We start from the raw sequence: 25959 nt of genomic DNA on the forward strand, positions 1-25959 counted from the left end.
CTGCGGCTTCGCCTCTCCGCTTTCCCCTGATTTAGACCGAGGAAAAGAGGTCCACGCAGGCGCTGCCGGGATTTGGTTTCCTTCCCCCGGTGACCAAACTCTTCCCGAAATTTGGTTCTAATACAAACCGTAAACCCTTCTTTTTTTTCTCTGCGGAGGGAAGTTGAGGAGGGAATGAGGAGCAGGCGAAACCTACCGTGACTTTTTTTCGGAGGAGAAAGTGGCCCCCCGGTGCCAACGAGGCAGATAGTCGCTGCCGCTGTCTGTCTGCGCTGCGGCGGAGCGGGTCATCACTTGGAGCTGGGGGACAAAAAGCTAGCTCACTTCTTCTGTATGCTGCCTCGGGAATAACGCCACAGCGCCAAGGTAACGGAGCCAATTCACGTATTCATGTTGTATTGTTTGTATCCCAGCCTAAAAAAAAATAATTTTATTGATATTTTTTTAACGTTAGAGGTTAATGTTACATTTTCTGTCATTTGTATCATCTTAATGTTCCTGTATGGATTGATAGTGGAGTCTGTGGTTTAATGTATCACTAATAAAAGGGCCAAGCTTAAAGGCTATGTTTTTAAAAGTTATTTGTTAGGTGGTGGGATGTAATTGTGGCTTATTATTGTATGTAGATTAATGTATCAATGTATGGAAATGAATAAACTAATCTGCTACAATACGCCATTCACCCATTTAGCCTTTGGGCTTTGGGGGGGGGGGTGCAACAGGCTGCACATTCAATGTAGACGGTCATATGAAAAGGCTTCAAGTTCAACAAGTCATCTCACATGATCTATTTAAATTACTCAGGGATCACTTCACATGAGATACTGACATCCCAGTGGGGGGGGGAGAGAGAGAGAGAGAGAGAGAGAGAGAGAGAGAGAGAGAGAGAGAGAGAGAGAGAGAGAGAGAGAGAGACGATAGAAGTCTAAAACTGGTGAGAGTCTTTGAGGTCCCAAAGAGACAGAATTGACGCAAATCCTGAAGCCTTCTGTAGCAAACCGGAAGCAGAGCGTTGACGTGTTAAGTTGGACATAAGGGTGAAGACTGGCTGCTCAAAAAAAAAGAATAATAATGATTAAAATATAGCATGTACACTAGCTTTCTGACAGAACATGCAGGGCTTGCAGCTTCTTACTGCCCGCACGGTGCATGATTGACAGGCTGCACAGCATCCATCGATTATATCGAGCAGAGTCCCCCCCCCCTCTTTCATTTCATCATAGGGAGAGGAGGAGGAGGAGGATGATGATGATGAAGGCCTTATAAATGCAGCTGAGTCCGCGGTGTAGCTGCAGGGTCTAGGCATCGGTTTAATCAGTGAAATGGAGGCAGGAAGGGAGGGAAGAAAGGGCAGAGAGGATGTGAGAAGGAGATATGGAAGGCGAAGTGGGGGGTGGAGGAAGGACAGTGGAGGACGGACGGAGGGAGGGAGGGAGGGAGGGAGGGAGGCTAATTGAGGAGGAGGGGGAATGTATGAGTGTGGGGATGGGGGGGAGTTGAAAGAAGGAGCCGGTAGCTACCAGCTGAATGGATGTGACCTCCGCCCCCCTCGAGGGAGCAGCTGCTGTTGGCTCCCACCTGATTTATGAGGTCACTTAGTGCACACAGAGGGCCACACCCAGGGCCTTTTCTTCTGGACATGTGACGTTTGTCGCGTGTGTGTTTGTATTTTTGTCTGTGAGTGACGTACACCTGATGTGCGACATTGTCCCCTCGAGATGGAAGTGATGAATATGCACTTTGTGTTTTTTCTGCAGTGTCCCTATGGGGACAGGAGTGATGAACGTGCACGATTGCCCTCCGCGACACATGCTCGGTGCCGGGGGGGGGGGTAAAGTGGCACAAATAATTGCCTGTTACAGCCATTTAGCTCCACCACGTGCACACGCACGAGCGTGCACGCTCACTCGGCCCTGCAACTGATGATCCCAGAAGAGCAGTTATCTCTGTGATTTGTTAGGCTCTGACTCTCGGCACCAAACCTCTGCAGGCCCTCCTACATTCTGAGGGGGGGGGGGGGGTTCTCAAAACCATATGGTCATTTTTAAAAGTCAAGACGCGTATCTGTTTTCTGTGCGGCATGATAATCTCCATTGGCTGCTTCTCTTCTATTCTTCTGGAAATTATTTTTGCCACAGATTGGTCTATTTGTGGAGCTAGATTGCGGGGTGGGCCCTACTCTTGGTTTTTGGTTTGTGACCTCCAGAGCTGCTTTTAGCCTAAAACGCCTGGCAGTCTCCATCCACTCTTCTTCTCCACATTGGGCTCAAACATTTTGGAGCCTTTTTTCTTTTTTGGCGGGGGGGGGGGGGGGGGGGGTGGGGGCTTCCTTCTAAAAACAGCCTCTGAAACACCGGTGAGGAATGGCACCGTTAAAGCTGATCCCTTGCTTGCCAAGGTCCGCTGAGAAAACGAGGCTAAACACGTCGTGTTGGTAGTAAATAGTAGCAGACGTTCTTTAATGCGGGCTGCAGGTTCTGTCACACCGTGTTGATTATTGTGACAGTGTGAAGCTTTAACTGCGAGGGCCTGTGGGTCGGAAAAGAAACTTTGAATGTGCCTTTCGTTCACCGAAACGACGTCGCTGAAGGACACAAAAGGGTTTTTTGTTTGGAAACGCGTGGCTTTACTCACCAACAGGAACGCTGGCTTGTCTTTCACCCTCACAATAACAGAGCTGTGATCACAGAAATGGTCATTATACTGCAATGGAAAACTGGTTCTGGGTATCAAACCTCAATACTTTGTTGGTGCCAATTAGAGATACTTCTTTTCTTCAATGTGTTTGAATGAATGGAGAGGGATGTGGGACAACATGCAGCAAAGGTCCCCAGCGTGTCTTAAACAAGTATAAGTATATATTACAAGTATCTGGAGTGTTGTTTACTCTCTTTTTTTTTAAATCAGTGTGTCTGTTTTAAATCAGATTTTTCTATTTAGACAATGTTCTTCCACTGACACTTGTGTTTATAACATTTCATATTTCAGAACTTTGGCTTCTTTTGTTAAATGATGGAAAGTGTTTGGAGACGACATGTTTTTTTTTTTAGGCCTCAAAATAAGGTATGAGAGAAGTATTATTTTGGTTTTAGTGCTGAAACTCATGTTGTCACAGCAGTATCAAAGCATCACTACTGCAACCGTTAAGCCCCTCTGTAATATCTTTACTCAAAACAGTACCTGACATGACCTGTGAACGATGGCAACTATCTACAGCATGGGCAGTCAATGCGTTTACCCTTTATCTTAAACTTTTATACAGTTTAATAATTACAAATAATTTGTATTAGATTGTGCCGACAAAGGTAAGTGTAAAAGACAATGGAACAGTTGTTGTCTTTAAATGTCATGTCATGTTTACTGTCACACGAGACAAAGAAAACCAGCAAATCCTCACAACCGAGAAGCACAAGTGTTGTTCCATTATTCTCAAACAATATTTATAATAAAAGACTATTAAGACTAAAATAAATAAATGTATTACTAAAATGGTTGATCAATTAATCGTTTCAGCTCTGATTTTAATGGAAAGAATATGATTTTTGGTTTTCATATAGAAACTCAAGTTACAGCAGTACTATTGGAAAATCAAGAAACAATGTCCAGCCCTACTGTATTTAATATTTGACATGTATAATGTATCATTTTCTCCAAACATATCCTGAAACTCAGACTGCATTGTTAGTAGTAGCTGATATTTAAGTAATATTTCGGTTTGCATTATCATATCAATTAAACACTATCTAAACCATCTAGAATTCTGTGCTTATTGTTTGATATTTTGACATCAGAACTTGTCCTCATACCTCTGATCAGTTCCTAGCATTGATCAGCTCCCATGAGCGCGAACACGTAGAACCGGCACAATGCAGACACTGTTCTCCGTCTGAGTGGACGTGGTCTGGGAGTCTCCAGGGGTGCTGAGTGAGTCACCAGCGGTCCGCCGGTTCAGAGACAGAATCACATTATAGCACTGACTGAACCAGCACAATGTTACACATATAATACTGCTGCTGCTTTATAATAGAAGTGAAATAATATGCAGTGTTAAAGGAGCTCCACAGAAACAAGTGCAGGTATTCTACTTAAAATGAGGCGGAAATATAAGAATAACTCTATCGTATTCATTCCTTTTTATTCAACACCAGCTGTTACGGTTCAGGACCATCAAGCATCTCTAAAATAAGTCTATTGTGCTCATTAAGTGATGCAGCACAGCTGGAGCGCAGCTTTAGAACGCGATGTTCAGTCAGTGGCCCCCTTGAGAATTAAACCGATATTCCTCCGCTGTTCCCAAGAGGAAATGCATTTAAAGGGGGAAGGGGGGGGGGGGGGGGGGGGGGGTAGCGCTACTGTTTCTGCTCCGCGGCTTTCACTCTGCCGCGGTGGCGGAAACGGAGGCCCTGCAGTTCAAGTGTCAAAGTCTGGGGCCTAATGAAAGACATCTGAGTGTCGTTAAGATGCCAGTTTTCCAGCGTTATATAGGGCCTCAGCAGACAGCCGGCCCTCGCCGCTGGGTTAAGATCGGATCAAGACCAAACTTTGACATATCTAGGACTTAATGCAGCGCTTTCCACGTAGTCTTTGCGACTTGTTGGCTTCTGCTTGGACAGCACGTGTACTGCCGTTTGCTCTGGTGCGCTGCTGTTCTCACAGAAAATTAGGGTGGATTAAGACGAAATAATAACTTTGTGACCCCATAACTTTCCATCTAGTGGCATCTTCAGGGGAAATACTTTGCCTGCAAACTCTAGCATGACAATGACGTGTGTGCACTCTGGCAATGTCCTGCACCAGCTGTGCCGACTTGCGGTAACTTCTTTTCTAGCCGACGCAGTCTGTCTCCCGGCAGCAGCAGCAGCAGCAGCAGCAGCAGCAGCTCTCCTCCACGGCTGGGACCATTAGCTCTGGAGAAAAGCTCTCTCTCCTTGTCTCCAATCCCCCCCCACACACTGTTGAATATTCACCTCGCTGCTGTAAATATTTGTCTGTAACCGCAGGCTGCTGTCATGTATCTGAAATACTCCTCTCGCTGTCTCGGCTGTGCAGGTGCTGCGCTGACTCGTTGCGGACGTAGACACACAGAGAATCAACATCTGTGACAGCTGTTTATTAATTTCCAGTGAGGACCTTTATGGCTGTGTCACTAGCACTGTGTGTGGAGCAGTTTCCAGGCTTGTTTAGCTTTCCACCGAGCTTAGATTACAGCGATGGCTCCGTTTACGTTTAGGAATCAGACACGCTTGATTCACAAAGACAATATGCTGCCGTTTTGGCACAGCGTTTTCTGCTCTCTGTAACGAGGTGGCCTGGTCCCCTCTGCCTCTCTCTTACTTTCTCAATTTAATGCCAGATATGTCATCTTTATGGCTTCAAGAGGGAGATGTGGCTGGCTGGCTGCCAGGCACCACGATACAGGCTTCCTGTGCGATCCCAGCTGAGCTTCCTGTGTTTCAGCAAAGGAAGGGCCGACTCAGCAAAGACAGGGTGTTTGGGGAGGCTTACTGTACAGCGGATCCCAGCCCCCACAGACGGAGCCCTTTGGTTCTATTGTCACAGCCAGGCCAACCCCCCCCCCCCCCCCCACCCACAAGAAATCCCCCGAAAACTTTCAGGCCGGGAATCGGACGCTCTGCCCTCCTCTAGATCTGCTTTCAGAGGATCACCATGAACAGTTTAACAGATGGTTTTCTAAAAATGTCAAATTTCGCAGATGTTTGAGCAAAGCTTGTCGAGATAAACTTCACAAACGCAAACAGTATAACAGCGTTGGAGCTATTTGATTACGTCTCACATTGTGTTCACATTTAGCCATTTATCTATTGTAACACGAGTTAAGTTGTTAGTTTTACCTTGTCTCTAAGGGGTTCGAGGCAGATTTGTTTTTTGTGTCTCCTGTGATTCCAACCACCACCTTTTTACAGAGTGATTGCAGAGGCCAGGTGGGGCGGACGAGTCCGAAATAACTTGTTAGCGCTGCACAGCTATTTTCACCACAGTGATGGAGCCATGAATAGTGATACGTGGACCACTTGGCCCTCCTCCAAAAGATTATGGTTCTTGCCTCAATTGTTTCTACTTAACTGCTGTGGCAGGACGTGTTGTGATGGGATGTGAACCCCGTTCTATATGAACATGTTTCTGGCTCTGAAAAAGAAAAGAACTGCTTCAGTGTTATAGATTTTCTGTCTGGAAATATCAGGAATTCCTTGCAAGGCAGTATCCCCCCCCACCCCCACCCAGAGGTGTATCTTTAGCCTCCTACATACAAGGGGAATGTTGGCAGGCTTCGAGCCAATGTGTGTGGCTAAGTGTTTTGTGTGGAAAGTAGAGCAGAATCTCCAAAACCAGCAGTCTGTTGAGCTACTCGTAAAGCTGCTGTTTAGGCTGTAGCCACTATTATTCTGTTGAACTATTAGTGGGTGATTATGAGTCCCTTGCCAAGTCATTTGGGAAACTGCTTAAAAATACCTGAATAACTCTTCCTCAATAAAAAAAACAAACATGTCACTCAGCTAGCACATTGTTCAGATAAAAATTCAGCAACCTCTCACTACACTGACGTTTCACCATATTAAGCAATAAAGGGCAACTTTTTCACTTTTGAAATCAGATCACACAAGCGATACGACACACTCGGGGGATTTGACGCCGCAGGCTTCATCCGGGGCAACTTTCCAGCTGACCTCGTGTTTTTTGCGTTTTGTGATCCTGCTGTGGAGGTGATGTAAGGCAAACCAGCCGTACATCAGAGGTAGATGGACTTCCACCTTTTTATCAAACCGCTTCTTCTATTTTTCTCCAACTAAAGACCAAACCTTGAGTGCAGAAAACGCACAGCGAACACAGAAAAGTATCGTGGTGCGTATGTTAACAAACTTTAGGTCGATGTTGCGGTGTAATGGATGTTACCGAAGTCAGTTTGCTGCCTTTATGAATCGTTCTACTTGCTTCCGTTACACCATGTTTCAACATGTCACCATGTCAAACATTCTAATGAATGAATGAAAATCATTGTGCTATTATCCTGTAATGGTCACTGAGCAAATGTTAAATATTCCCTCTCAATGTTTTACCTCATTACACTCATGATGTTACTTTGCATGTCTTTCCTTAGGTCGATATTTTGTAGAATATGCTCATGGTCCTGTTCATCCCCTCATTGAGGTTTTTCTTCAAACAGAAATAGAAGCTGATGTCATCAACACATATGTATATTTCTTTTTGGCTAAAAAATAAAGCATGGCAGACCAAATCCGACGTGATGGAAACTCCTCTCTATTTCTTCTCCTTGCTCAGAAGTTCCACTCCAACTCTAGCGTGTTCAATACCGTTGTTTTCTTTCTGTCTGACCGAGCTTCTTCTATTGAGGAATAGCTTGAAAACTGGAATGCTCTTGTAATGTGGAAACTATGATGACATTTTTTTTCTAGCCATTTTTGTGCCTCCTTTTGAGCATTTCTCTCATTTTTTTTTTTTCTCCTGTGGAAAGACATCGGATTGCCTGCCCATATCGGTGTCCTTGCGGCAAAGAAGCGTCAAAATACTTCAACATGTGCCTCATTAGTATTATTTATCACACAGAGGCTCTTTTGGCAAAGAGGCGACGGTGAGTAGGAACACTTTAAAGGATCAGACCCCTCTGTCATGGTCTCAGAGGGCAGCCTGATTCATTGCTTTTGTCCGCTATGAGAGGGTTCCTCTGGATGGTGGTGGTGGTGGTGGTGGGTGGGTGGGGGGGGGGGGGTGGACAGAGACACAGACGGACACTGTTTGGTATTCTCCTTCAGCTCTCTCGTGCGGCTTGTACGTCTCAGAGCTCAGACACGTTCCCCCGCTCGGTGCTGTTTTTCACGGGTATGTGAAGTCAAGGGGCCACTGGTGTGGCTTGGCTCACAGTGGAGGGAGTGAACTGAGCAATTGTGTGGGTGTTATGGTGAAGGAGGGAGACAGAGAGAGGGAGGATGGGAGGATAGGATGCCAGAGATTTTGTATAGAGACTGAATGCATCTTTGAATTGTTTCATGAAATAATAACTAAACTCAAAGATCCTCAAAGCATATAAGTCTCAGATACTTCAGCTATGCAGACCTGTTTGCTTTTGACAAATGTATTCTATTTGCATTAAAAAGGCCCGAACAACCAGACCAATACTGTCCAAATGAAGGCGGACCAAAAGGCCAAAGGGCTAACTCGGTAAAGGCGAGAAAAGTCTGCAAGTTCCTTCTCCTTTGGACTCGAAGCAAACCCTCTCCCCTTTCGAGTTGTGCACCGCCCTTTCCTGTTTTTCCTTCTTTTCCATTCCTTCTTTTCACAGCCGGAGAAGAACAGTCCCTCTCCTACAAAGAGCGCTGTGACTCTGAGCCGCCAGCTCCTTTACCGCCGCAGTCGGTGTTGTTCCTTACTGTGTCGAGCTCCCTGACTCCGCCGGTCATGAATTCATGGCAGCGCTTGCTGAAGTAAGCACCTCTGAGCACTTGCAAATGCAGCTCAATTTAAAGGAAAGTAAATCCACTTCATATAGCGGAAGCTTGTGTGGCTCAATTAAGCGGGTTTCTCCACGGCAGAAGTTTTCACAAGGGGGTTTTCCGGGACCTCCAGAGGTTCCTAGAGCAGACAGTCAGGCGTTGTACAACCGCAGCTCTTCGGCAACAAACTGGGGAAAGGGGGTTGTGGGAATCAGGGTGGTACAAACACAGCATCCCTTTCTTAGGTCTTACAGCTCACATTTCCCCAAAGTGTTGCAGGTTACTATCCTGGTCTTCCTGGTCAGGCAGCGTTCATGTCCCTCAGGAATGCCTGAGATGTATGAACCCCTTTTTAGTCACGCACCACAGTGTCTGCCATGCATCACCGTCTCCTGCCAACTGATAGAGCTTTGGGAAGCCCATAAAACACCGGGAGGCCGTTAGTCCACAGCTCAGGTGTGTGTGACAAGTGGACAGGCTTTGTGCACGTATGCATGCTGGTGTGAGAGCGTGGGAGCTGCTCAAACTGTAAGAGAATAACCAGTGCTGCTCCGTCTTGACTGTGGTCGGGAAAATGTGTGGAATTTATTTTTATGCTTTCCCAGGCACAAATACATGGGAGCATTGTGGCCGCCATGAGAACATCCGATATTAACGCTCTTCCCTCCCTTCTGAACATTAGCAATTCATATGTGTGCCACAACCAAAATATTCAAGCTGATTATGAAAGTGGAGGGTTTTTTTAATCCTCACGAACCAAACTTGACTCGTGATGTTACAGAATAATGTTTTCTTGGCATTATCTTGCTTGTTCAAAATAACGTGTGGTCTCTGAGCATCAGGCCTCCTGGAACTTTCCCCCAGAGGAGTGCAATTTATGGCTGTGGTCAGGGAGCGCTGCTAATATTATTGTCCTCCCAACTAAGCATGTATGGGAAAACTCAAAAACATGATTATTACTGGCTAGGATGTATTTATATATTTAAGTGTAGAAAGGAATTGTTGTAGGTGCTGTTGTTTCTATGGTGTTTTATGGCATTGCAGTTTAAGGTTGGACGTGCTCGTTTCATTTTACGTTAAACTATTGTGGATCGCTGCGCTATTCAAATGATTTGGTTCATGTAATGGTTCAAATCTGGAATTACATTAAGGTCACAAAGAATACATTCACAGCTTTACTTCTGAACAAGACTTAGAGTCTATGGCAACAGTAGTGTCTTTGTAAGGCCGGACCTAGACACAGCCCATTGCTTTGAGCTAAATGCTAATGTCAGCGTGTCAATATGCACAGCATGACGATGCCAAAATGCTTGCGACAAAAAATGTCAACCTTGCTGCTGGCCCTAGAGGAAAAGTCAGTCCGAAGTCAGTCAAAGCAGGATTCATCCTCTGGAGACCAGGAATAATGAAAAGTCGTAGCAATAGATCCAGCAGTAGAGATATTAAAGGGGAGCATGGACTGACCTTCCGACCGACATTTGCATCCCTAGAACCAGCCAGCTAGCGTGGTTAGACCCTCACTTAGTCCAGTGGAGGAAAAAAACCTTTTAAGGAAGCTAGCAGGATAGTTAACGATGCTTATCTACTAAAGAAAAGCAGGTTGCAAACCGTGCTTTCTAAACGCACAGCTGCTTCCTGTACAGAGTTAAAAGAGACCTCATTTGCTGAAAATATGACATTTGTAGCTGATGGAAAGCATGTTTGAGCCAGAAATCAAACTTAATCAAAATGATTCATAACTTCTTTTTTTTTTCCAACCACATCTCACAGTCTTCATCAGTGGTTTTCTAGAGTATTCAAACTATATTATTCTTGGCTAATAGATAAATGTAATTTGAATGTATGGTGTATTGAAACCATCTTTATTCATATTTTTTGCTTCTAAAACGGTACAGCCAACAAAGGAACATTTGTCATAGCGGCCATGCTAACCAAAACCACCTTGAAATTTACGACGTCTGAACTCTGAGCTTTAGAGGCGCACTTGAAGTTAGCATAACATCCCGTTCTTAGCCCTTTCTTGGACCGCTCTCTGTCCTCTGCTATATTTTACTGTAGTCTTTTTTTACTGAACATTCTTCCTTGAGGCTGCTAAGCTTCACAGGATTGAGGACAACGTGGTTATTTTTCTAACTTGACACCCCGCTGTCGTTTCTTTGGACGTAGTTTGCGTTTGAATAATTCCTTGGAGCTGAAGTCAAAACCAAAGCAGGAGAGAAAACGAAATATCTGAGTTTGTGGTTTTGTTATAAGAGGAATGTAAATTCCTTCATTTTAAGATAGATTTTCCCTGAAATCAGTTCCTTGTACATGCGCATGGATCTAACAATGTATGGATCGATTGGCTTCAGTATGGTGTGGTGTTGATAGTGTAACAGTGGCTGAACCAGGTTAAATGTGGTACTTATCTCACATGGAAACACAGCACATAGACTTATACACTCAAACACACACACACACACACACACACACTGCCCATGTACAGCAGTAGAGATTCCAGCCAGCTGATCTAATCTGGGGGGGGCTGTAGACAGGCCGTCTGCCCCTCTGTGTCTATATAAACGGACACACACACACACACACACACACACACACACTCGCACAGGCACTCAGGAATGCATCACTCAACACCGCGCACACTGAACGTCGGAGCTTTCCTTACCACAGTGTAAGAGAATGCGGTCTTTTAATGTAGCCTCTATGAATAGCCAGCAACAGCCACTGCTCTAAGAAATGAAAAAGAAAAGAGAAATGTCCCTTTATCAATGTCTGTCTTGCTCTAATTTGAACCTCATGCTTATGTATCCATGGTAGACATTAGCTACTGAGAAGATTGTCTTAGAAATGGCTCCCATGAATTTGTGATCTTTAGTCAGGCGGGATATTGGTTTTACATTCCAAATGTTAATTAGATTGGGCACATGCTGATCCCTTGCCAGTGCACCTTCATACAACCGCAGACCATTGATTCGGTGTCTCTCTGTGGGAGACTTCCCAGCTGTCGCTTATTAGAACTGCCAATAAGAGGTGGCGAGAATCCCAAAAGCCTTTCAGTGCTAACTAAATCTTATATAATCTTATAATGGTGGTGAACTGCGGACATTGTCTGGAGTTTCCCTTTCACAAATATAGCACAGAACGGGAGATTGTCCGTTTCAGACGCATTCTCGAAATACTCCTTTCGTTTTAGGCGAGGGGTTGATGTCTGGTTGTCAGGACATGATGCAAAAACAAGGGACGCACCGTTCCAACCTTTTCTCTCCCGATACTGATACTGACACATGGGCTTTTGAAACCAAGCACAGCTCCGATACCAGTGTTAAATTCATCAAACATTGCTTCTTTGACTTTGTAAAGCAAATTGTAACAAATAAATACAAAGATATGAATTTACTGAATTGTTATTTATCAGTAAAATAATTAATCGTACTCCGGCAGCTTGGTAAAAATGATTTTACAATTACAATTTGAGTGTAAACCTTTTTCAATGCAGAAACATTTTTATCAAAACTCCAGTATAATGTTTATATTAATTAATAGAATTGAATTGAGTAGATCGGCCCCATTGTCACGGATATCTGACTTTGTTATTTGAGTCACTATTGGCCCAATATCTAAAATTAGTATTGGTGCATCTGGCAAAAACACATCGGCCACATAGCTGCTTGGTAATTGGGTCATATACAGCCGAGTTTCTTGCTGTTTCTTGAATTTGTCTTGACAATTTGGGGATTTGGCCCTTCAATCGGTCCTTACACTAAGGACTGGCAGGGTAAAGTCTGTTTAATTACAGCTTCTCCGGGCGATGCAAAGAAAAGCTCAGCGTTTTAGTGCATGTGTGAAAGGGGTTTCACAGTGCAGACTGTAAATATTACCTCAGCTCTGTCCCTTGATTATTTATTGTCCATAAAACTATAACCTCAAACTCAAGGCAGTCTTCTCTGGCCATTTCAATGCATGCTAGCAGTCGGTCGGTTGGTCTTTGCGACTATTTCAATGAAATTATGTGCAGACATTCATGGTCCCCAGATGATGTATCCTAATGATTTAAGTGATCTCCATACCTTTAGTCTAGCGCCACCGTAAGCATGAGAGATTTTTGCTTTTATTTCTCGGCACAAGAAAGTCAAAGTTTTTATTAATCTAGCAAAATATTTGATAGTCGATTGGCAACAAACTTGTGCTGTCGTCGTTCCCAGAAGGCTGGTGAGCCCCTGACTCTTTCTGTTCACACCATGAGGTTGAAATTTGTGACTTGTCAACCAAGTGGGTTGGTTGGTTTGCCATTTTGGTCCAAAGTCAAATATCTTCCCAATTATTGGATGGATTACTCTAAACTTTGGTAAAGACATCATTCCCATCAGCCTCAGTAATAATGTGTGGTTACAGCTCATTAGCAAATGCTAGCATGCTAATACTAAGATGGTGGACATGGTAAACATTATGTCTGATAAACATCCGCATGTTAGCATTGTCATTGAACGCACATTGGCACGCTTTTGCTCAAAGCACGGCTATCCTTGAGCACAGTCTCACAGAGCTGCTAGCGTGGCTGCAGGCTGCTCACAAATCAGCCGATTAGTGCAGAGAAAGGTCCTTCAGCTCACTTATCCCGAGTGAGTCATAAGCTCTGCATTAAGAGGAGGACAAGATGCATCGATATGGCCGACCAAAGGGCCTGCTCACGGACAAAGGATCAATATACACAACCAGAGAGGGGGTGACTCAAGGGAGCTGATGCTATTTACAGTAAAAAGGATCGTTAGAAAAAAAGAAGGCTGCAGTCCAAGCCGGGGGCAAGTCAGTGACCGTGTCTGTGCGTAAATGTGAGCCCACTGTAGCCGACATGTTTGTATGCGAAAACGGTCGGAATTTAATTAGCTGCCTGCTGCCCTTTGACCGACTGAGAATAGCCAAGCTCCCTCTTCCGGATACTTTATCATCTCCATTTACACATTCAATCTGTCATCTCTCCGAGACGCTCCCTCGCTCCTCTGGACCCTTTTTGTCCAGGAAATTACGAGTTCAAGCTTTCAGGCTTTGAAGCACAGCAGCTATTATTGTCGACAAAGACACAGTCACAAATGACAAATTGCCTCTCAAAACAGCGGTAGCCCTTTGATGAGACGACAACACATTTGAAAGAGTTTTCTTCTCCTTGTGTGGGTTTTCAGATGGACCTGAAGCTGTTCTTGATTGCCGCATTGCTAGGAGTCTTTTGTTGCGGTAATGCTCAGAAAGGTAAGATTGGCTTACATATTGCTGTAACATCAACGTTCTGTCACATGATGTCATTTTGTTGACGCCAGCTCGCACAGCAAACGTACAGTTCACAATGATGACGACCACCCCGGAGACGGAGGCCGGCAACTTCATCTTAACCATGTCATTGACCAGAGATCCACCTACGGAGCGTAGAGTATAATGGAAAAAACGGAATGTCTCCAATTATCGCCGAGCCACGCGGTTTTCCAGACGAACTGATGTGTAAACACGGGGGGCTTAACAGGCTGCTTACTTTGCAGGGCCTGTGCCGTGACCCTGCTCCCTCTGACTCTGCCTCCTCCTCTCTTCTCTCTTTGTTTTCCATCCAGAGGGGAACGAGTGCATCAATGCCAATGCCAAGTACTGCGGCGAGTGCATCCAGGCCGGAGCCAAATGTGGCTGGTGTAAAGACCCGGTACGTGAATCGAAGCAGTCGGCTGTAATCGCTGCTGAGAAATGCCGTATTGATGCCATTATGATGCCATTAGGCACTTAGTGCCTCATGTCGGACTGCAGCGAACGATTGTTTGTAATCATTTTTTAAAGTAATCGATTACTTGTTCAGCCTTTGAAATATCAGCATATAATGCAGCCATCACGGTTTCCCAGAGCCCAAAGTGATGTCTTACTAAGTTCCTAGTTTTGTCTAACAAGTCTGAAAGCTATTTAATTTACCACTATAGAGCCGAAAAGCAGAAAGTCTTCACCTGAAATGTTAAGTGGGTTCATCGAGCTCGGCTACTAATCATCGGCTACTATTTTGATATCTGTCATTTTCAAACATTTCGTATCTAGAGCCAGTGTTTGGTTTGTCCGTTCTGGACTGCTGTAGAAACAAGACCTTCTCCGTGTGTAGACATAAACTGCTCATGCTAGCAATGGTAGTGAAAACATTCTTATTTTTCTTATTTTCAGATGATTATACCTTTGAGAAATGAGGCAACTATATTAGATTGCATTTCTTCCGATAGATCCCTCAAAGGCTACACAGTGGTCCTTTTAATCAAGAAAACAATAGAAACAATAGAAAACAATAGAAAATCAATGATGAGGATAATTATCCTCACATTAACTATCCCTGTGCTTCTGCTCATAGAACTTCCTGAAACAGGGTGAGACCGTGTCGACCCGCTGTGACGAGCTGCAGTCTCTGATAAGAAGGGGCTGTGCCGATGAGATGATCGAGAACCCGCACGGGGAACAGAAGACCCTCAAGAACAAAATGGTGACACATCGCAAAAAGGGAGCAGAGAAACTGAAGCCGGAGGACATCACTCAGATCCAGCCCCAGAAACTCAGCCTCACTCTCCGATCTGGTGAGATTACATTTAAATGAAGCTTTTTCTTCTAAAGCTATTCTTAACTTCTTTTTTGATTTGAACAGTTTTTTTGAATAACGGTAACTTCATGTAGGTGAGCCCCAGTCTTTCAACTTGAAGTTCAAACGAGCAGAAGATTATCCCATCGACCTGTACTACTTGATGGACCTGTCCTTCTCCATGAAGGACGATCTGGAAAACGTCAAGAACTTGGGAACAAGTCTCATGCTGGAGATGTCAAAGATCACTTCTGACTTCAGGATAGGTGAGGATTTTCATAATTTGCTTTTGGGGGCAAAAAAATGTAAACGTTCACAGTTGTTGGAACTACTGTAAAATTACACATTCATTTAGCCCAAAACAATAAAACAAATATTATAATAAAACATACTGTTAGAGTCAAGATGAATTAAAAAGAAATTCACAAAAAATAGATTTGTGTCATCGTTTCTCCTTGTAAAACAAAAGACGACGTGTGCTTGTATTAGTTAATACTAACCAATTTCAACCAATAATATCCATCAATCAATCTGCAACCTTTAGCGTAGATTTTGTGGAGCCACGGTCTACTGTAGCTCTGCAATGCACTACATTTCAAGCCTTTTTTAGCAGTTTAATCAAATGTGTAGGATTTAATTGAAATCCCTCTTTTGACTGTTAATTTTTTTTAAATTCAGTTTGACTTGCACTTTCCAAGGAGATCATTATCTCTGTTCATTGCCAATAAATGTCCATAAATCCAAAAAAGACGCTCCTTGTAACTACAGAGCTTGCTTAATAATCTTCACATTTTAAAGTTTTCTTCAGTTTCAAAGTAAATAGATATTTCTCCGCACACCCATGTGTACATTGCAAACAACAGCTGCTAATAGCTAATTCGGCATACTTTTAATGGTGACAATTTACCAAAATGTAAACATGTAGGCAAAGTATCGGGGCTCAAAGCAGTTGTCTGGACTTTGTCTGAGGGGGTCCACGGTATCAGAATTTGAAAAGATCTCAAGTAGATTGACTGTCTTGTGTTTTCTGGTGTCTTGTTGTGGGTATTTAGTGCCACCCAAGTTTGAATGACCTTTTTGTGACCGGCACAAACAAACCAAAGAAGTAAACCCCGTGCATGGACCGCCTCTGAATTCATTTGGTGTCAGCTTACCTTTTAAACTGGATCTCAAACCAAGCATCTCGTTCAGCCGTTAGCCAAAAACACTTGTTGTCTTATGTTGTTTCGAGTGGAATTCTGAATCCGACTGTCTTTCGAAGGTTTCGGTTCCTTTGTGGAAAAGACGGTCATGCCATACATCAGCACCACCCCTGCCAAGCTGCTGAACCCGTGCACAGGCGACCAGAACTGCACCAGCCCGTTCAGCTACAAGAACGTCCTGAAGCTGACCAGCGACGGCAAGAAGTTCAACACCCTGGTGGGCCAGCAGCACATCTCTGGAAACCTGGACTCTCCCGAGGGAGGGTTCGATGCCATCATGCAAGTGGCTGTGTGTGGGGTAAGCTGCTGTAAAAAGCTGTTTCCCTTCCCTTCAGTGATACTGTTGGAAATAATCATTCTCAGGTTCTCAATTCAGGGTAATTTTCCCACAATTGCGGCACTCGCTCGGAGGAATACAGCGCCAATAAATGCGTTCATGTGGTGATGTGTGAAAATGGCATTTTATGAGCCCTCAGTGTTTACAAGGAGATTCTTGGATGCAGTGATAATCAGAAGTTTGTGTGCCACATTGTGAGCTGCACATATTCTTCCTTAGCTTTTATATGATGTATCGCTGTTTGCAGACAATTATGACTTGATAGTTTAAGTGTTTCTTTCTCATTTCTCAGGATCACATTGGTTGGAGGAATGTGACTCGTCTGCTGGTGTTCTCCACTGACGCCGGCTTCCACTTCGCTGGCGACGGCAAGCTGGGAGGCATCGTTCTGCCCAATGATGGGAAATGTCACTTGGAGAACAACGTGTACACCATGAGCCACTACTACGTAAGAAGATCTGTATTCTTTGGGCCTTTTCTACATGCGGGCACGTAGCCGCTACTCGTGTTGACTGCGTGTCACATTGAAAATCTGACTTTTCTCCTTCTGTTTTAATAGGATTATCCCTCCATCGCTCACCTTGTTCAGAAGCTGAGCGACAACAACATTCAGACCATTTTTGCAGTGACGGAGGAGTTCCAGCCTGTTTACCAGGTGAGTTCTTATTTCTGGCTCTTCGTTTCTCTATCTGGCACTCTACTTCACTTTTATCTCCTTGCTGTTCCTCATTCCTTCGCTGCGCATGCATGTGATTAGAGTGCGTAAAAATATCCACCCGAGCTGATGCCTCTGCTGCGAGTTATGGTAGCATCCCCATAAAAGCTCTAATTATTTCCTTGTGCTATGCTGTTGCTTTTCGGGCTACTTCAGCCCAGTTCCATCTGAGTTTGATAAAAGTGATTTCATTACGTGGCTGCAGAGTGCTTCAAAGCCCTAACAATTCCAACATTTCAAGGTTGAAATCAATGTTGTATCCATCTAAATCTGGAATGAAATGGTTCAACCAGTATATTTCCAGGCTGTAATGAAATGCAATCACCTATTGCAGCAGGAACAACAGTCTGTAAAAGTGTTTTTGATTTTTTTTTTTGGGGGGGGATTATTAGTGCTTTGATTAAGCTTTATTCTAAACTTTTTTCTTCTCTCCTCAGGAGCTGAAGAATCTGATACCAAAGTCTGCAGTGGGCACTCTGTCTGCCAACTCGAGCAATGTAATCAACCTTATTATTGACGCTTACAATGTAAGTACGCTTTTATTAAGTCAACAGTTGCTCACATGAACCACACTAAAGGTTGTTTGAGGTACTCATTCATAGTCAGTATTACCTACAGTAGACGGTGGTCGGAACTCCCCCAGTTTGGAAAAGCAGACAGACGTACCAGGATGAGAGCAAAGCAATGTAATGCTGTGGACGGGGGCAGCAGCAAAATGTATGTAAGACACCTAGAAAAATCACTATCAGTTTATTTCCAACACCTACGCTCTCTATACCACCAGACACCTTTGACAAAAACAGGGATTTTACCACGCTGAGCATAGATGGATATAACGACTTCAGTTCCCCGCCGGAAAGAGCCGTCTGACGCCAAGGTGAAGCAGTGAAAATGTTCAAAATACAGCGTACACTTATACTGATAGGTGGCTAAAATATTTTTTTGCTGCTCGCCCCGTCCACAGCAGTACATTGCTTTGCTCCCGTGTTGTTACTCCTGTCTGTTTCTCTAATATGGGGGGGGGGGACGACTACCATAGCTGACTATGGACAAGTACCTCACACAACCCCGCTTCAAAAGACCCAAACTATCCCTTTAAAGCATCATAGTGACTGAGTTGGACCAGTCAAACACATTCCCATTTAATTCTCAGCTCATCCTTTGTGTTCTCTGTCAAAACAAAGCTACCAGATGACATTCCAGCATTCGTGTTGTTATCTCTTGGCAGTCTCTCTCGTCCGAGGTTATTCTGGAGAACAGCAAGCTTCCAGAGGGAGTGACCATAGCTTACACGTCCCGCTGTAAGAACGGAGTGGTTAGCGAGGGCGAAAGTGGACGGAGGTGCTCCAACATCTCCATTGGGGATGAGGTGAGGCTCCTCTGTTGCATTTCACCAGGAGAGGATCAAGCCTGAACACACACCACCATTCAGGACATTAAGACACAGAAAATGTCTAGTTAAATTTAGATAATTAAAACAGTCACAATGCATTTATGTCAATGATAAAAAAGATTTTATACTGGCCATTTACAGTTTGTGAACTTAAAGTTAAAAGTTAAATATCTTGTTTAATTCTTTATTTTGAGAAGCAGTGGCGCACACAGCTCCAAATCTTAAATAATAGTACCGGACTGATGATGACTTCTAGCTGAAAAGCATTTGCCCATAATAAATAAAAAGACACTTTTACTGTGAGTGCCAGTGTTTTGTTTATATTTAAAGTTAAAGTTTGAAATTTCCCATATTCTTAACAAGACACGTCTGTTTTTGTAGAAGCACATTTATTTACGTGTAGGTCTGCAGGAGACACCATGTCATGATATGCTTATGAATGGACATGTTCTGCATTTTGAAATAATGCAACTTGCTGGAAAATACTAGACACAAATCTATGTCAATAGAAGATTTAACAAGCATTATTTAATATTTATCATACACAGAGGATCAAAAATAATCTGTACTCGCCTATTTGTGATCTTTTTTTTTTCTCTGGAAAACAATTTGCGTAACAACACGATGCATTTCATCCAAAGTCATCAGTCTTCCACTTCTGCCAGGCCTAAATTATGAGATGTCACATACTTAAAAACCATAATTTCTGTAATTTGCACAAAAGCTGCTCTCTGTCATTGTGGTTTGCTCTCTGAGTCCGAGTCTCCCTGTCCTCCTTCATTCCTAGGTCATGTTCAGCATCAGTGTGACGTCTAAGGGCTGTCCGAAACAAGGCAAGCCTGAGACCATCAAGATAAAGCCCCTCGGATTTACGGAGGAGGTGGAGATTATCCTCAACTTCATCTGCGAGTGCGAATGCAACAAGGACGGCATCAAGAACAGTCCGCTCTGCCACCTCGGTAACGGGACCTACGAGTGTGGAGCCTGCAAGTAAGCCTGCGGACGTTTCCACAATCCTTAATGCACCATAATGTGTTTCGCTGAAAAATGTCCAAAAGCTTTACGTCTCACTTGGAGAATCATAACCTCTCCCTCGTCTCAGGTGTAATGAGGGCCGCGTGGGCAGACAGTGTGAATGCAGCAGCAACGATGTGGCCACGGAGGACATGGACAGGACCTGTCGTAAGGACAACGGGACCGACATCTGCAGCAACAACGGCGACTGTGTGTGCGGCACATGCGAGTGCAAGAAAAGGGACAACCCCGAGGAGAGGTACAGCGGCATGTACTGCGAGTGCGACAACTTCAACTGTGACCGCTCTGGAAACAAACTGTGCGGAGGTGTGTATGACGGATCTCATCTCTCTGCATTCAAGATCTCTTGACTTTACTCGGACGATGTCCAGAGAGGGAAAAGGGGCTCATTAAAGCTTCCATGCTCTTTTTGTTCTCCTGCTTTCCCTCAGGGCATGGCCGCTGTGAGTGCAGAGTGTGTGTCTGTGACCCCATGTGGACCGGAAGTGCCTGTGATTGCTCTCTGGACAACAGCACATGTATGGCGAGCAATAAGCAGATCTGTAACGGCAGAGGAATGTGCGAATGTGGCACTTGCAAGTGCACTGACCCCAAATTCCAGGGTCCCACCTGTGAGACTTGTCCTACCTGTCCAGGAGTGTGCACTGAACACAAGTAAGTCTCAGAAGAAGATGTGTCAATATCATATTATGGTACACTGTAGCCAGTCTACAAAGGTATTGCTTATTGATTATGGAGCGGAGGAATGGTTGCAGCAACCCATGACTCTTTCAATGTGCATGTGGCATTTAAGTGACAGAAAAATCCCAAATTATCCTTAAGGAATAATACGTATATGCATTTCCAGAAACTGCTGTAGTTTCTTTGTTTTTATTTCTGGGGAGAAAATATCCACTGGACAAAGGGAGAGACATTTTCAAACAGAATTGGAAAAGTAAAAAGGTTCACTATCAAAAAGTCCAATTCAAAAAGGTACAACACTAAGGCAAATCCAAGATTCAAACAAAGGTATTTTGAAGGGTCAACAAAAAAATAAAATTGAGGTACTTAAAAGCCCCCCACATCATGTCTGTGTGTTCAAATCAGAACACACAGACATGATGCACTTTTATATATATATGAAGATTGAGAGTGACTTACACTTCCCATGGGTATCCACAGAGGGGGTGCCCACAGACTTTGAAAATCCATTGTAGGAGAGTTACATGGCCAATTTCAGGGAAGAGATTTTTTGAATTGTCATTATTCAGCACGTGCAGATTTAAACCCATTCACCTCTGTTGTCATTGAGTGGAGACAAAACATTCAGAGACAGATCTCGCAAAACCTGGTTATTAAAGCTAAAACTCTGCATTGGTACACAAAACGAGTCATCGGTGAAATTGTACGTTTTTTTGTTTTAAATTTGCTTGACCTTTTTAATAGCAAATCTCAGTGCTCATTAGTAACGACAACATCCCGCTCCCACCAGAGAGTGCGTCCAGTGTCGGGCGTTCGGCACCGGTGAGAAGAAGGACACGTGTGAGAGGGACTGCAGCTACTTCAACCTGATCAAAGTGAAGGACAGGGACAAGCTGCCCCAGCCCAACGACGCCTCCTACCCCGTGATGCATTGCAAGGAGAGGGACGCCAACGACTGCTGGTTCTACTACACCTACGCCGTCAACAACAACACGGAGAAGGAGGTCCATGTGGTCGACTTGCTGGGTAAGCAGAGAGCTAGGCTAACGTGAGCCAGGGTGTGGAAAGTTTCTGTTACAGAGAAAGCTAATTACAGGGCCTGTGGCGGTTGGGTTGCAAAAAATAGGGAATTTGTTTATTCACTTTCAGCCGTGTGATGGTATGTTATTCCCGTGGTCTTGTTATTTTTGCACTCTTATTTCAAGCTGCCTAAACACTGCTGCGCCCCACTGTTTCAGACTGCCCAGCCGGCCCTGACATCATCCCCATCGTGGCGGGCGTGGTCGCCGGCATCGTCCTGATTGGCTTGGCTTTGCTGCTCATCTGGAAGCTGCTGATGATCATCCACGACAGACGAGAATTCGCCAAGTTTGAGAAGGAGAAGATGAACGCCAAATGGGACACGGTGAGTGTTTTGGAACCGTAATCGGCTCCGTGAAAGATGAGAAAAGATAACTACTTGTTTGATTTTTTTTTTCACTGATTTTTTTTGCACTGAAGTTTGGTCGAGTCATTTAAAATGTGGAAAACAGGTGTTGTTCAGCTACTCTGCAGAGCCGTCCGCTGTCAGGGAATTAACATGTAAAGATCATTTGTTGTACTTAGCAGCAGATGAGATTCGCAGACTTGTTAATATCATTACAAAGTGTCTCGCTCGCATTCTCTTCAGTCGCACAGCTGTGGAAATAGACTGAATGTGTTGCTTTTGAATGGCGCTCAAAATATTTTAAAAAAGGAAAAATGTCAGGGACTGTGAGGACTTTTTTGGGAATGTTATGCGCTCTGAGCATAGCTGGACTTTTTTTCTGGGGAGTGGCTACAGCTCCTCCCCTCCCTGTTTCCTCCAAGCCGTAGCATCATCAGCCAACATCAATATGACAGAAGAGTGGATTTCTGTCACAGCTTCATGTGCAGGGAAATGCCTCCACCTAGTGGTGGAATAGTGTCACAGCCGCAGAGTGTGGTGGGTTTGATGATGCAGATGTTCCCAATCTGTATGTTGGGGTCTGACTTATTACCATGGGCAGGGCAACCAAGGGCTCCACACCCTTTTAATTTTGTGAGAAATGAGAGACTGTTAGTGAAACTCTGGGTAACCGGGGTTTCCTGACAAGATAACAAGGCAAAGCAACCAAAAGGAATTTCAAAGATACTGCATGAGCTGCTTCCTATGCTCTCTTATGATTGCAACCACACCATCCTGATGCGTAGCCTCAATGGAGTACTTTTTTTTTTTTATTATGTTTAAATAGATCTCAATTTAATGAGGGTGTCACACAATCTGGGAGGGTTGGCGTTTGTTAGATTTAGAGTAAATGTTGCAATATTTATTTCCTTTTTGAAAAGGACGAGGGTCTGCATATCTAAAGTTCTTCACAGGTGCAGGACAGAGATTACATAATAAGAGAAATAGCTTGAAATGCCTTAAACGGAGTCAGGCCTCTATGAACGAGGTACAAGAACTCATTAAACCCCCAAAACCAGAGTCTCTGTTTGAAGGGACTGCTAGCGTGTCTTGTTCAAAAGTCACAGGGCTCAGTCAAATGTCGAGAGGTCTGAATCACATTGTTTTGCTTGTGATTCTTTAATATGTACTATTGGTTACCAGGTTTACTATCTTTTTTACAACATTTCTGTTCATTTCCTCTTCATAATTAAGCTGTTAAGTGCCTGCGTTGGCTTCAGTGACACATTCAATTTAATATGGCTACTTAAAGCAGAATATCTGAAGCTTAAGAAAATATAACCTTTGTCAGAGTTTTTTGTCATGTTTTGTTTATGTATTTTTTTTATAGTTTAGTATATGTCTATATCTGAGAAGACGGTGTGTCGACAGTGTAGATCTGTTGCGGCAGGAAGCGTGGGACAGAGTCCTCTTCATGAGCAAACTACTGAAGTTCAGGATCTGTTTTCAACCAACGACAGAACTTCAGAGCTTTTTTTTTAAGTATTATAGGGCCATCATTAGTATTTTTACTATTATGAGTATTATTATGAATGCCTTTATTAGAGAGATATAAAGTGGAATATCATGCCACAAAGGTCCCCAGGCTAACCCTCAAACTAGCCCATAAAAGGAGTGGGGGTGCTCTGAGGGTGAGCTTTATCTGTCTGGAGCCACGGGCCCATTGCCTCAATGAGGGCTTCCAATAAAAGAAGTCTTTAATTGTAAAGTGTACACGATTCACATTGTAATTGTGAAAAAGGCGAATCACAAACATGCCCTCCTTTCATCACTTTCACTGGACTTTATTCCTACTTTTCCCTCTTTATTCTGCCATTTTTGTATTCCTTTGTTTCTGTGTTTTTCCTGCTGAACTCTATTCCGACCTCATTCTCTACCTGTAGCAAGAAAACCCAATATACAAGAGTCCTGTCAATCAGTTCCAGAACCCACAATATGGACGTAAAGCTGATGCCCTTTAAGTTTGTATTTCCTTTCCTTTCCACGTCATTTTCCTGCATGGGCTTTTTACGTGTGCCTTGATTTCACTCATATGTTCTTCTTCATTTCACCTGTCTTTTAAAACTATCAAGAACACCAGTAGGTAGTAGGAAGAGAAATATTACCTTTGTTTGTAAAACAATGAGTGCATGAGTGTGCTGTGACAATCGATACAGCTAAAAAAAAAAAATCATAAAACCTGGTCAGTGTTTGAGGATATTAAGTGACTTCAGGGCAGAAATGCCAAAACCTTGTCCGGTGCGTCTGAAATGTGTTTAAATAGGATGCAGAATTCGAACCTCCTGATATGCGGTACGGCGTCACAAAAGCATGTCTGTGTGCTGAGTGTGATCTAAGTAAATAACATGTACAGTAAAAGGATGATGTTCTGTTCTTATGATGCATTGTTTTTTCTGTGTGATTTGCTAAATGTGTCAGAAAATCTAACATAAAAGTTGCATATTCATTCCTGACTGAGCAATAACCTAATTGTTACTTCAATTTTTCCTCTCCAGGGTGAAAATCCCATCTACAAAAGTGCTGTCACGACTGTGGTCAATCCCAAATATGAAGGAAAATGAAGGCGTCATAGCTTTCAATGAACTCTGCTATCAAGGATCTGGCGACTGCAGTGTTTACCGCAAATGTGGGGGTGGGGGGGGGGGCTGTTCTGGAATTAATGTAATTTCTTCTTGTTGCTTTACCATTATAACGCACCACGCGGCCACTGCATCTGTATTTTTACTAACACTAACGATTTATATGCATTTGTTGTATTTTAGATGTACAGTATACAGTATGTGTATATACTTTTAAGTTGCATATTTGCAAAAAAAAAAATCTGACATGAAGGTGTTTTTTTTTCCTGCCACAGGACTGGTATGGGCAGAGGATTGAGCTTTTTGTTTTGTTTTTAACAACACAATGTGGACACTATGAATATACAATATATGTGCAAGAGTTCCTCAGCTTCTGTCTCTTTCTCAGACACTTCTCTGTCGTCTCGTCCCTCTCTGTGCACTGACTTCCTGTGTTCCAGACAGGATTTAGGTTTAATGTGTAAATTGTCAGCCATAGTAGCACATATTGCCAATATGTGTGTGTTGTGTGTGTGTGTGTGTGTGTGTGTGTGTGTGTGTGTGTGTGTGTGTGTGTGTGTGTGTGTAAATATATATTGAAAACGACTGCAATAGGAAGTATTGAATGATATTTCACATTCAAATTGATTGGACGGTTACGTTTATCACCGAATATTATGCAGTGGTTGTAAATGTAGTTATGATCTGCAGCTTAGAAACACATTTTTAATGGACTCTTATTGAGAACTGTTGTCTATTCTAAAGGAGTAAATACACAAGATGAATATTAATATCGACTATCATTCAAATAGTTGATATACTATCACAAAGGGACTGTATGCCACTTGTTTAAATTCAGAAATTGTGGTGATGTTGAACAATCAAAGCATTTGTTTAGTTATGATCCAAGTTGCAAATAACTAATGAAATATTGTTGTACTTGTCAACTGCAGTAACTTTCTCAGGTCCTTTCCTGTGTTCTCGTCAAGTACGCCAAAAATATGTTTTATGTTCAGTGAACTGGTAAACTCGTTTGTGTGAGTCAATTCTGTTAGTGACATTTTATTTTATTTTAAGACGGTAAGACCGGAACAGGAGTATTTGTTCAGACGTCACATGAAGCACCTGAAATGCTTTCACACCCCAAATGCCTCTGAAGTACCACACACAAGCCTTTACAGTATTGATTTCTAAGTGCCTTTTATTTTAATACCTTGTTCTCTCCCAATACGGTTTGAGTTATTTATTAAATAAAATACAAAAACCTGTCTGTGTCTTTCTCCCTGGCCAACTATCACAGTAAGATAAGCCCTTATTAAGAAAATTCAGAAACAGGAGTTTTGGTGACACATTAAAGCTGAAGATTTGCTCCAATGTTTTAAAGATCATTTCTACTGAAACACTTTCATCAAAATGAACAATGAGTTCATACATAATTCAAGTAAGCAGCATGACATCAACTACGTTTCCTGCCATTGTAAGACTTATGGACGGTCACAAGTTGTGTTTTTTCCTACTAAAA

At 43.3% G+C, this 25959-nt stretch overlaps 1 protein-coding gene across 2 annotated transcripts; it reads left to right on the plus strand.

The window, feature by feature from the left end:
• itgb1a (integrin, beta 1a) lies at window positions 1-25705 on the plus strand. Of its 2 annotated transcripts, XM_068709658.1 has the most exons (17): window positions 1-366; window positions 13643-13709; window positions 14063-14148; window positions 14830-15049; window positions 15147-15317; window positions 16313-16551; window positions 16883-17038; window positions 17150-17245; window positions 17743-17832; window positions 18534-18674; window positions 19486-19688; window positions 19801-20039; window positions 20165-20387; window positions 21205-21440; window positions 21653-21819; window positions 23763-23840; window positions 24375-25705. In XM_068709658.1, exons 2-16 carry the CDS (start codon window positions 13643-13645, stop codon window positions 23838-23840), a joined length of 2412 nt encoding a protein of 803 aa, XP_068565759.1. In that variant the 5' UTR covers window positions 1-366; the 3' UTR covers window positions 24375-25705. The 2 variants fall into 2 exon arrangements, with proteins under 2 accessions (XP_068565759.1, XP_068565760.1); XM_068709659.1 differs by lacking the exon at window positions 23763-23840 and having other exon boundaries at window positions 2-366.
• Window positions 25706-25959: the final 254 nt, after the last annotated feature.

The sequence above is a fragment of the Cebidichthys violaceus genome, unplaced genomic scaffold, assembly GCF_023349555.1.
Source record: "Cebidichthys violaceus isolate CVI_PGR_0920_01 unplaced genomic scaffold, fCebVio1.0.p SCAF_15, whole genome shotgun sequence".
Classification (NCBI taxonomy): domain Eukaryota; kingdom Metazoa; phylum Chordata; class Actinopteri; order Perciformes; family Stichaeidae; genus Cebidichthys; species Cebidichthys violaceus.